Here is a 12,385-nt window from a genome sequence, read left to right as displayed (position 1 = left end):
CGTTAAGTGAGGATATACGTGTATAGTACAACACCGCTTGACGCTGAAGCGATATCAATGGAAACAAGAGGTGAAGCAGACAGCAAGTATCTGTGCAATATGGAGGAGGATCTGATTTTAGCGGTGTCAGAGTTCCCCGAGCTCCACATGTGCGCGCTACACCGAGCGTAGCACATACCGCGTCCGACGCCCAAGCCTCCACCTGCGTGTTGGCTTAACAAAAAAAAAAAAGCCCAACTATTTTATTGTAAATTGTGATCAGAATTACTCAATAGACTCTGTTATATCAGGGCACTGATTATGATACATTCATATTAAAGTGTTTTTGTTTTTAATACTTTAACTACATAATCTGCGGTGTATTTGCACCTTTACTTAAGTTTAAGGTCTGACTACTTCCCCCACCGCTGGTATTAGAAAGGGCGGAGACATGGCCACGACGTTCTGGAATTGGAAGCTCTTAGTTCCGCCTCTCACGTCAGGACGTGAACGCAGCTCTAGTCAGCGATCAAGATGGCGGCGTGCCGGAAGGTGGGATGGAGCAGGAGACAAGTCTTCACTTTTTCTGCTTTTATTCTCCTCCAGCTGCTCAGCAAACGATGCCTGTCAGCTTCACTAGGCAATACGGGGAACGGTATGTTATACACTGTCATATGTATCTCGTAAATTCAATGCTAACCCCAGTTTGGCTGCTAGCTAGCTGCCGAGGTGTCCGGCGAGTGGCGGGATGACAACATTCATATTTCATTTATTCTCTGTAGGAACCTAATCGACTCTTTTAAATGATATTCGATCAATTGTGTGCTTTAATTATGGCTTGTTGTTGGTAACACAAATTACAACCGTACGTTGTATATGTACTGTACATATTGTGTGTGTGTGTGTGTGTGTGTGTGTGTGTGTGTGTGTGTGTGTGTGTGTGTGTGTGTGTGTGTGTGTATTATTTTAGATGTTATTTATTTTCCGAGATGTGTTACTTAGTTTCTGGATGTATTGTGCGTTGCCTGTTTTTCTCCCCCCAAAAAGTGTTTTGTTTATTTTGATCAATGAGATTGATCGCATATTGCCAATCAGTTATATCCGTACATCGGTGGAGCAAAAACATGGCAGGGCATTTACGTTCTGAACCACTGCTAATCTGGGGGGAACTTTGCCCCGAGGGAGTCCTCAGGCAGGCAGATGTCCAGTGGTGGGGGAGTGTGACTCTGCGCCAGGTGGGTTTTTTCCTGGTTGGAAAATGAGAGCACAATGATTCAAGATTCAAGATTTTTTTATTCGTCACTTACATATACATACTTTCATACATATATGCAGTGAAATGTAATGCAACGGTGATAACACACAATATGACCTATGATGGGACAATTGTTTATAGTGGTTAGACTTTGACCTCTCTATGCCTACTGGATACAGACAGACCTAAAGCTATTGTTGACTGCTGCTATCAGGTGACAGGGTCTTATTCACACACAGCAATAAACAACCAGGCCTCATTTTTACTCCATGCTGAGATTGTGTGTCACACCATTGGTCTGGCATTAGTAGTCCACGTAGGACATACCTTGTGAATAGCTAACCCACTTCGTAGACCTACGGATCAATTCACATGAACTATAAAGCCACCTTAATAATTCGGTCTTGTCAACCTACATATTTATTTAATACAAGAACACCAAATCATGAGAATGAAGTGGTTTGTGTAGTTTACAAACGTTTCTAACCGTCGTGTCCAATCTCAGCATTGAGTTATGAATAATACTGGTACTTATAATTGGGAAAAATATGCTTATGAGAGCACTTTGGCGTTTGTCTTTTTTTCTAGTTTAAAGCAGCTTAGCGTTGTGAATGCTAAGTAGTTCTTTATGCCTTTCAAATGTACACCTAACCCCTTCTTGCTCTTATAAACTGGATTTCATGGTAAGTTCATGGAGCAAAGCCTGTAGCGCTTGTTGCCACAAAGCTCTCCTGTTTACCAAGTGTTTATGCTGGCTGTGGCCCATTGGTATGAATGGTGCCTTGTTCCTTGTGGGGACTTGTCACTCAGAGCTGCAAGTCTCCAGTGTTTCCCCTCCCATCCTAGGCTGTGGACTCCCTTCAGCCCCACAAGAGTGAGATACTGTCCACTCTTGTTTCTAATTTGTGAGGCATGACATTGATTTGGGAGGATCAGCATAGGGAGCTCGGGTTAAATTCTTCACCTTAACAAATCTTCAATATCAAGTTTATCTAAATGTGCAAATGTGCAGAAATGTGTGTTTTTATGTTTAAAATCATAATCTATATGCATCTACTTAATTTCAGAGGTCTCTAAAAATGACAGAGTATTGGAACATGGGTAGCCATTTGTTCACTATGGGCAAGTGTAATGCAACATATTTAGGTGTGAACTAAACTGGTCTCCCAAGAAACCATATTCTCAATCACAGCACTACTCTGGGGATTTTGCTCAGTTGCACATGGGCTGCACGGTTATGAACTTACATACACAACTGGGAGCTGCACAGTACAGCTACTGTTGTTCACAATCAGCCAGTGAGCAGCTTCACTGAAGCAGCCAGAGAGTAATCAGCCAGGATGTGTTTTGACAGACTTGCATGGCGAGCAGAGTGCATCTTGTTTAGGGCTTTTCCCCAGATTCCCAGCTAGGATTGGGTTGATTTAACTTTATGGATATGCAGTCAGTGGTCTCTTTATTAGTCACACTAATCTAGTAGTGGGTGGATAGGAGACGGAGCACCATTTGCCTTCAAACCAGTTTTGTGCCAGAAATATTAAGTGTTTCTTTATCCATGCTGACTAGATCGCAGCAGTTTTTGCAGCCACACATTTGTGCTCCGCCAATTCCCAAATCTCCATAGCTTTAAGATCTGGGGACTGTGCAGACTATTTGGGTGAACCAAAGTCACTGGTTGTATTGTTGGAACCAGCTTGAGAATGAGGTGTGCTTTGTGAGATTGGAGAGTTGGACCTTTAAAAAGTTATATATGTCCCATCAGAAGTCTATTCATGGATCTCCCTGAATCACAAGCAGTGAAAATGCATTGTCATGCAATTGTCTGCTGCTTTCTTGGCCCGGTCTCAATCTCTAACCTGGGACCAACCTGGTATGAAAAATATTAAATGAAAAGGCTTGTTGCTAAGGTGTTAGTTTCCCTCCAACCTGGGGATTGTTCTCTTGAGGGAAAGGTAACTTAGCGACACGATAGGGAAAACAGTGAAGACGCCACAGGGAGAACGAGGATTGCTCAAGAGAATATAGTAACTGTACACAAGGCTGCAAAGTGATGGCAACAAGATCCTAAAACAAGGATAGATCTGATTTCACCTGTATTAGAAATAAAAACAAAACTCAACGGAGACCATTGCTGTACCAAAATCGAGTGATACTAGCGTCACTGAAAACCAATAAATTGGTAATGACAATAAATTAATACACACAAAAATGCCCAAGGGACACATGCCCAATAACTATCCTTATTTAGCACTCTTGACTGCTTCAGTGTATATTCATGTTTGAAGACTTGCGTAGCAGTTTTTGCCATATACTGTACACGTAATACAATAGTGGTGCCTCCATAGAGTTAGGAATGTTTTAATATGTATGTGATTTTATTTGTTTATGTCGTCCTGTCTTCTGTATAGCTGGCACCACGGAGGGACAGGCATCCCACAATGTTTCCTTGACAACGACAAACTCTGAAACGACGGTGACTCTCCAAAAGGTAACGGCACCAGAATACAAATCTGCAGAGACTGCTGCAGACGCTGCTGCTGCAGACGCTGCTACTGCAGACGCTGCTGCTGCAGACGCTGCTGCTGCAGACGCTGCTGCTGCAGACGCTGCTGCTGCAGACGCTGCTGCTGCAGACGCTGCTGCTGCAGACGCTGCTGCTGCAGACGCTGCTGCTGCAGACGCTGCTGCTGCAGACGCTGCTGCTGCAGCTGCTGCTGCTGCCGCTGCTGCTGCTGCTGCCGCTACCGCTATCCCCGATGGCCCCGACACAGCGGCTCCCAATGAACCTACCTTACCCGTTCAGAATCCTGCCGATACACCGGCCGCCCAGGACTCCGTGCAATCGTACATCGCCCCACATAAAAATGCCACTGCACTACCCAAAGAAACACACCCCAAGGATGTGCTGGCCAAAGGTGCAACTGTGGTCATCGGCAACTCTAACGACAACCATCATAACAAAAAGGTGGAGGAGACCACCAAAGAGGCAGACGCTGACAAAGGAGCTGCTTATTCTGTGGCAGACTCGACCTCCCCAGCAGAGGTTGTTCCTGCCGCCACCACCACCGCCCCCTCCACTACGACCACCGCCTCCGCTACCAAAGCCCCCGAGCCGGTCGACCCAGCCCTGAAGGAGCCATTGGAGTCCAAAGTGGCAGGGCCGAAGAGCCCCTCCACTGGGGAGCAGTACACCTTCCCGCAACTGTTCGACACCACCGGCGGGGAGCCCGAACCTCGTGCTAGCCTGGACGCCTACGAAGGCGACGAAGATGGTGACGATGGCGAGGACGAGGGCTATGAGGGCTTCGACAACAACCTCCTCGACGACGCCTCGGACGACGAGTTCGACATGAACCCTGTGTCACGCAATGACCAGAGCAAGGAGCTGGCGGCCATCAGCCGGCTGGAGCCCGACCATGTGGAGGTGATGCGCTACAAGGCCACGGACCTCTACACCACGGAGGACGAGGACTCCCACTTCTTCTTCCACCTGGTCATCCTGGCCTTCCTGGTGGCCATCGTCTACATCACCTACCACAACAAGAGGAAGGTCAGTGGTTCACCAACTCTGGGGTCCAAACCTCTAGATCCTTTTTCAATCTGACACAGTGCAGTTCCTCCTGTTTCCTTTTGTAGTGTAACAAATTCATGGAGGAAAAAATCTAAATTATTAAATATTGCACTTTTTATTTTTGATGATCCGTGAATTAATACACTAAGTCCTGTGTTGATCTTTAAATGTTACCTTTCAGTTTTACTTTCAGTCAGATCAATTGTGAAGGCTCACTGTCTTGAAATATAACTCGAAACACCAACTTTTAGAAAAATATTTTCTGTAACTCTCCCTGTGGTCGGTCCTTATTTGATGGAAGAGTGGCTCCCACAAAAGGCTTTTTCATCCATAGTTTGTACTTGGTTCTGATTTAGAAAGTTCGACCCAGAGCAGAAAGCAATGATCTGCGATATTAGCCGACAGTTGTTGCCAGAAGCGCTGGTGTATGAAAACAAGTAGCTGTAGTAGTTTGGTTCCTCTTGACAAGGGCAGCCGAAGGGGGGGGGGAGGGAGAGAGAGAGAGAGAGATATTTGGCTTTTGTGTGAAATTTATGGAAAATGTAAAGTTCACGCTACAGTGATATATCATGAAAGTAGGGTATTAAAGTAGAAACATGCAATGGTGATTTCCTCATTTAAACAATCTATTGAAACAAAAGCCAACAACAGTGGAGGTTATACCACAACAAAAAATGTCAATGTCTCAATAACTTGTCATGTGGCCTTGAGCATCAATTACAGCTTGACAATGAAGTCTCATGCTGTTCACAAGTCGACTTATTGTCTGCTGAGGCCTGGCCCCCCACTCTTCTTGAAGGGCGGCCCTCAGGTCATTGAGGTTCTGGGGCACAGAGTTACGAGCCTCTACACGGCGACTCAGCTGATCCCATAGGTTTTCTATGGGATTCAGGTCTGGAGAAAGTGCAGGCCACTCCATTTGAGGTGCCCCAGCCTCTAGCAGCCGTTCCCTAATGATGCGACCTCCATGAGCTGGAGCATTGTCGTCCATGAAGATGAAATGAGGCCTTTGTTGTTCATGCAGGGGCACAATGACTGGATTAATGATGTTATTCAGGTAGTATGTACTTGTCACTGTACCATTCACAAAGTGTAGGGCAGTTCTGTATTGACTAGACACACCTGTCCACACTGTAACACCGCCACCACCAAAGGCTCGTCTGGTGCCAACAGTGGCTGATGCATAGCGCTCTCCTTGACGTCTCCAACATCGTTGGCGGCATCATTTCTGCTCAACGTGAATCGACTTTCATGAGAGAACAGCACTGAGGCCACTGGTCCCTCGTCCAGTGTAAACGCTCCCTGGCCCGTGCAAGACGATGATGGCTGTGCCTGGTGGTGTGGTCAGGGACCCTTGCAGGTCGTCTCACACGCAGACCACGCCGATGTAAACGGTTTTGAATGGTCTGACGTGACACTTGGGTGCCTCTCACCTCCCTTAACTGTGGCTGGAGTTGAGTGGCATCATCATCCGGTTCCGCAGGGCACTGTTCACAATGAAGCAGCCATCAGTGTGGGATGTGGCCAAAGGACGTCCACTTCTATGCCTTTTTGTGACTCTTCCAGTCTTTCTGTGACTCTTCCAGTCTTTCTGTGACTCTTCCAGTCTTTCTGTGACTCTTCCAGTCTCTGTATCTCTGTTGCAACCTGCTGATAACACTGTGACACTCTAAGCTCAGTGGCCACTTCCCTCTGAGAACATCCTGTTTGAAACCTCAATGTGGCGAGGTACTGTTGATCAGTTGTTAGGTGTCGTCTTGGTCTCATGATGTAAAAACGTGAACAGCATGATGAAGAGGACTGATTAAATACCAATTGTAACTGAACCAGGAAATGTATTGGTTGATTCATGGATCAAACACCTGTTGTGAATTTTTCCGTTCAGCTCCTTGTTAGAGAACAGCAAGTTGTGCAAAAAGTACTGAAACATTGAACAGTTGGACATGTGCCTTCAAAAGTTTAGAGAAGGTCAAATTAAGTTCACCTGTAAAGGTTATAGTGCATTTTAGGTTCATCCTGAAATTTCACCCGAAAGGTAGGTGTGTGTGTGTGTGTGTGTGTGTGTGTGTGTGTGTGTGTGTGTGTGTGTGTGTGTGTGTGTGTGTGTGTGTGTGTGTGTGTGTGTGTGTGTGTGTGTGTGTGTGTGTGTGTGTGTGTGTGTACATGCGTTTTATGTATTTTTAATGATCATATTTTGAGACTTATTGGGAATGGTGTGAAACAGTTAAGTATTTTTTTTTTTTCAGTTCTGCAAAACATAAATGTTCTTAAAATATTGTTAAATTCAGTGTGAAATTTATTTTTACATAAAATACCAATGAGGTGACAGAGTAGCGCACAAATATTGCATTTTTTAATTCTAGTTAATAAATTATTGCTTTTGAGTCTGGAATTTTTTCGTTAATTCGTACAGTTATACCAATTATTATTCCAAAATGCAAAATATTCACAAACTTTTATTTATTTATTTTAGGTCATGTCACTCAACCCTACCCTACACACAATTCATGCATATTGCATTTTTAATAACTAATATATATGCATATATGCATATGCATGTTTTGGCCTGCAATCTAACATGGATTGACTCCCAATGTATGATTCTCTATTGCAAGGATGTGTCTGTTCATTATTTTCCATCTTAATATTCCAAAATGTGAACAAAAACAATATTACATTGCAATATTTACAATTGCGGTATTTTATTGAATTGGCAACAAAATCCTTATGATCGTGTCCGACTAGGAGGTTTGATTTGTGCCGTCTGGAGTCACACAGCCCCAAAATGCAGTAGCTGGAGATGTATCGTTGTGGCTCACATGCATTATCAAATAAGTTCATCTTCGACTACACTCACATCTTTAATTAAAGATTAAAGATGGACAAGCTTTAACTCGTCTTTTATTATCACACACACACAACATGCATTACGTGTAGCTACGGCCGACACATGCAGCTGGAGGCCATGCAATGTCTTTTCCGCATTTTCCCAATCGAAGCTTGTCCTTCCTCCGGGGGGCAGCTTACAGTACAGCGCCCGGGGACCAACTTCACCGTCCATCACTGGTCAGACGATGTTTCTTGTTTGAATAATCCACTGTCTCCCAACCTTTTTTTCTTCCACAGCACACTTTCCAATAATTAAATAATCACACGGCACACCAATATCTTGTTAACCAGGAAGAATGAGAAGATGTAGAACTGTCTACGAGTAGTATGTGATGCAAGACTCGTGAATGATTCGGTCGTAGCGAACAAATCTTCTAAATGACTTGGGAGTCTGGGGTCACTCCGCCTAGTGAATACACGACTCACAAACTGATAACATTGACTGAGGAATAAATTAAAGTCCAAGGCAAAAGGTCTAGGCATTTGCTGTAATTCATTTTGAATGTGACTGATTTACTCTTTGCTCTCCACAAAAATAAATAATTTTGATGGAATTATATGATCGGAATGAGGTTTGAATTCTTGTGAGAACTCCATTCACAACTCAGAGCTCAGCCAACTCTTCTGACTCTGGTTCATCGTTCAGGAAGTCCTCCCTCGCTCACCGTGTGTCCCACCAACTGAATCAACCAAACAACTTTATTTATTATTATTATTATTATTATTATTATTATTATTATTATTATTTTAACAACTGAGTGACCCGTCTATTAAAAAAAAAAAAAAAAAAAAAAATCATACCCTTCATCACTTCTAACAGTTCTCACTGTCAGCGTTAAATTGTTCTGATAAACACAGAGCTGCTGTTCTGCTGGAACTGATGAATTAGTGCAGCCTGGCAATTTTGATCTTGCAACACAAGAGCCAATTTACATTCTCACATTTGTGGGACTTGAATGACTGGAATATTATATTCAACGTACATCATCATCCCCTCCTTTGTCCTCACTTTTATTTTTCCTCCCCTACTCCCCCACCCCCCCCTCAGATCCTGCTCCTGGCCCAGAGTCGGCGCTGGAGGGAGAGCTTGTGCTCGCGCAACACGGTGGAGTACCACCGCCTGGACCAGAACGTCAACGAGGCCATGCCCTCCCTCAAGATGACCAGAGACTACATCTTCTGATCCACTGAGAGAACAGACTGAACCCGCCTTGTTTGCTCACGATTCACGTTGTTTTTGTTGGTTTTCATTTTGCGTAGAGCAGCGTCTATTTCTTCCCTCTTATCCTCTTGTAAAACTGTTTCACTTCTGTTTGTTACAGTTGGTACCCAGAGGATTCTTCTTCTTCTTCTAATTTCCCAAAATTGAGGACTTATGGTTAAATGTTTTTTTTATTTTTTTATTTAAAGGATTTCTATGTTTGTTTCTGGGGAAGAGAGTTTCGGCCTTATCAACCGACACATCTGTGTTTTTGCACATGTATCTTATCGTGCTTAAAGCTCACTTTAAGAGTAGGAGTAACCTCTTGTAAATATAACTTTTAGATAGCTGGATGGATGGATCCACGCCTAATTGTAAACATTTCTGAGAGAGAATGTGAATTATCATGCACAGCATTTGCTCCACGTGGCACCCGTTGTAGCACGATGAGACATTTCCTGAAAATGGTTACAATAAAAATCTAAAGTATTTATCCAAATAAGAAATCCAGAAGGTTGTCTTGTAGTAAAAAAAGATTAAAAGAAAAATGAATAGAGCATTCAGCACCCTCGACATCACGCAATACCTGGCTGCACCTCAAACAGATTTAGAACTTTTCTAGTATTGGAGATATTTGTAATGTTGACATTTCAAAAAAAAAAATTGGTGTACAATTTTAAATGGGAAGAGGAGAAAAAAATAAAAAGATCTCATCCCAAATTCATCCCTTGCTCTGACAAAAATAGGAAATGCGGCGGTCAACAGCTTAGTATACTCCAAAGGGGATCTTTTATTGTTTTAAAAGATTTAAGTGAAATAATAACATATATTAATATAATAATTGCTCTTTAAAGCCCTCATCTGCTTAAAATAAATAACATTTATTTCTGTATTTCTCTACAATTTATTTTATTGCATCCTAGATTTTTACTTTTCACTTCATACATTTGTAAATTCATGAAGTCCTATAGTGGAAAAAAATCCAAATAAATGCGTCCTGGGATGGTTTTGTCGCACACCACACAAACGAGGTGTAAAGTAAAAGCGGGTGAATGTTTTTTTGTTTTTATTCGCTGGTCCACCACAAGTGTCCGGAGCTGTTAAAAGTGAGGTCTTGTTTTAGCTTTTGGGGGAGTATCGTGTTTTTCTTTTGTTTTTGTTTTTTCTCCCGCTCGCCAACGTCGCTCGTCCTGCGGTAGTACCTCCCAGCGGCTCTTTCTTTTTGTTCTATGACTTCGGTGAAGTCACTGTCAAATCATTTATTTTGCGCGTCTCAAGCCTCAAAGTTTCCTTTTCGGGGGGGGGGGGGGGGGGGGGTTCTCCTGACACTGTTAATTGTGTCCTCTGCACTCTCATGTCGCCTCACGTGCACATCAGCACTGAAACACCTCCATGTCCTGCTACAATCATCACTGCCATGTTTATTGCTTTATTGCGTTGTTTTCTTTTTATTTTATTCTTCTACCATCTCATGCCTTGGATTCAGTTGCCATGTCATCAACAGGAAACCACGTTTGGTTTCAGTGTCTGAAATAACATGAAAAATCTCAGTGGAATAAACTATAGAGAAATGTTGGTGTGTTTCCAGGAGTTTGGGATGTTGACTGCACTGTGTGGTGTCACGCAACAGAAACCAGTGGGAGTAGACAGACACTGCTTTTGCAATCAACACTAACAATTGTACAATCTTGTTTTAGTCATTAAAGCACAACTTGTCTATGGAGTCGTCTTCTGGTTACGTGTGAGTTTTTTCCGGTGATATTTATTTTGATAGTTTGTTGTTCACGGTTCAGCAAATCCTCCCTCGCCGCGCGGTACACCGACTGACTCAAACCAATGTAAAATCGAACTCTTTACTGAGTGAGTCGCCAAGAACCGAATCTCAAAAAGAGTCACTTCAACGTTACTAATAGTTATCACTTTCAGAACGAAACTTGTTCTGAGGAACACAGAGATGCTGTTCTGCTGCAACTAATGAATTCCTTCAGTCTTGCAATTTTGATCTTGTGACACAAGTGGTAATGTGGAATGTGTGGAACTTCAGTGACGAATAGACTCTAGGCCATTGAATGTACATCATCTCAATAATGAGTCTATCTAGCATTCCAGCTGTTTCCCATCACAGCGTTCGGAGACGAACCTGCAGTTCCTACTCTGTGGGAAACAAGTCCTTTGGTTTGCATCATCCCTGCCGTGTCATTGACCTCTCCGATCCTCTGAAGGTACAGTAGGCCTGCTTCTTTAAATGTTTTTTGTTGGGTCGTCACAGGCATAATTTATAATGACCTGAATGAATACAATTTTGAATCCACTTTGAAACATCCTGTGGCTGTGGTGCAATTTGCAATTCAAATTGCAATTTAATTTTTGTTTTATATATTTTTTCATAAACAAGCAGCTCATTGAAATTCTAAATGTAATTCTGCACAAAATGCTTCCCAACTGAGATCCAGAGATTAGGCCTTGAGCACTAAGTCCTGAAGTGATGGAGTTAGAGCAGCGCACATTAAAAGCCATCAGTAATAAAAATGAGTTAATAATATTAAAAATGTGAACAAAATTGCGATACACACATCTAAAAAAAAAATAGGAAAGAAATGTCAGTATACAGTACAAGAAACCTAAGCATTGACTGAAAATGGAAATAATTGCCAATATACAATAAACCTAAAAATCTGTATCAACATCTATATGATGTGGGGGCATAAGCAAGCAGGACACTGAAAAAGAAGTATAAATATTTCATTTTTTCAACTAATTTTCTAAATAGTAAAATGAATTGAGTAGTGTCAAGGGTGCAGGGTGTAGTGCCACCACCAGATGACAGTATACACACACAAGTAGAGCCTGTGACGAGCGTCTGCGACGGCGCGGCCCTCAGTACGAACGCTGTCTGGGGGCATCACGGACATGAGGCTCCACCCAGGCGGAGCTGAGGCTCCACCCAGGCGGAGCTGAGGCTCCACCCAGGCGGAGCTGAGGCTGTCATGCTTGTTATCTATTCAAGATCTTAGTTTTTAATTTTATGTCAGGAACACCGAATTGTGTGGTGATGCACTCCACGGGGTCAGAGCTCTAAGTTGAACATATTCAACAATGCAGAAAGTGGCCCTTGGAGTCACAGACACACGCCTCTGTCATCCATCAAAAACGACAAAATAACATTAATAAAACAAAACAAAAAAAAAAAAGGCTGGATGGAAATAAATCATGCAGCGCGACACGTTACATCACACATTTTAAAACAACACAAATGCGAAAGGGAAAACCCAATTCTTTACCCGATGAGGGCGTGGCTCAGAGATGCGTCAGCGTTGTTTGCCCACTGTTACCTGCAGACAAACAGTTATGTGCAATATTCAAAATACACAGTGACTCAAACAGACCTGTGTAGAAAGGGTTGAAACAGCTATTACTGGACACACACGTTCCTACAAAAACAAAGCTCACCAGTTGGCCAAAAACAGACATGTAAACGAAATACAATCTG

At 42.9% G+C, this 12,385-nt stretch overlaps 1 protein-coding gene across 1 annotated transcript; it reads left to right on the top strand.

Annotated features, from left to right (window-relative positions):
• Window positions 1–508: 508 nt before the first annotated feature.
• cUnh5orf15 (chromosome Un C5orf15 homolog) lies at window positions 509–10,179 on the top strand. The gene is made up of 3 exons (XM_080013982.1): window positions 509–634; window positions 3,643–4,784; window positions 8,743–10,179. Exons 1-3 carry the CDS (start codon window positions 514–516, stop codon window positions 8,875–8,877), a joined length of 1,398 nt encoding a protein of 465 aa, XP_079870108.1. The 5' UTR covers window positions 509–513; the 3' UTR covers window positions 8,878–10,179.
• Window positions 10,180–12,385: the final 2,206 nt, after the last annotated feature.

Source organism: Zeus faber (genome assembly GCF_960531495.2).
Source record: "Zeus faber genome assembly, chromosome: 14".
NCBI lineage: Eukaryota > Metazoa > Chordata > Actinopteri > Zeiformes > Zeidae > Zeus > Zeus faber.
The sequence above is the reverse complement of the archived record's forward strand: the minus strand, read 5'-3'. Positions and strand labels throughout refer to the sequence as shown.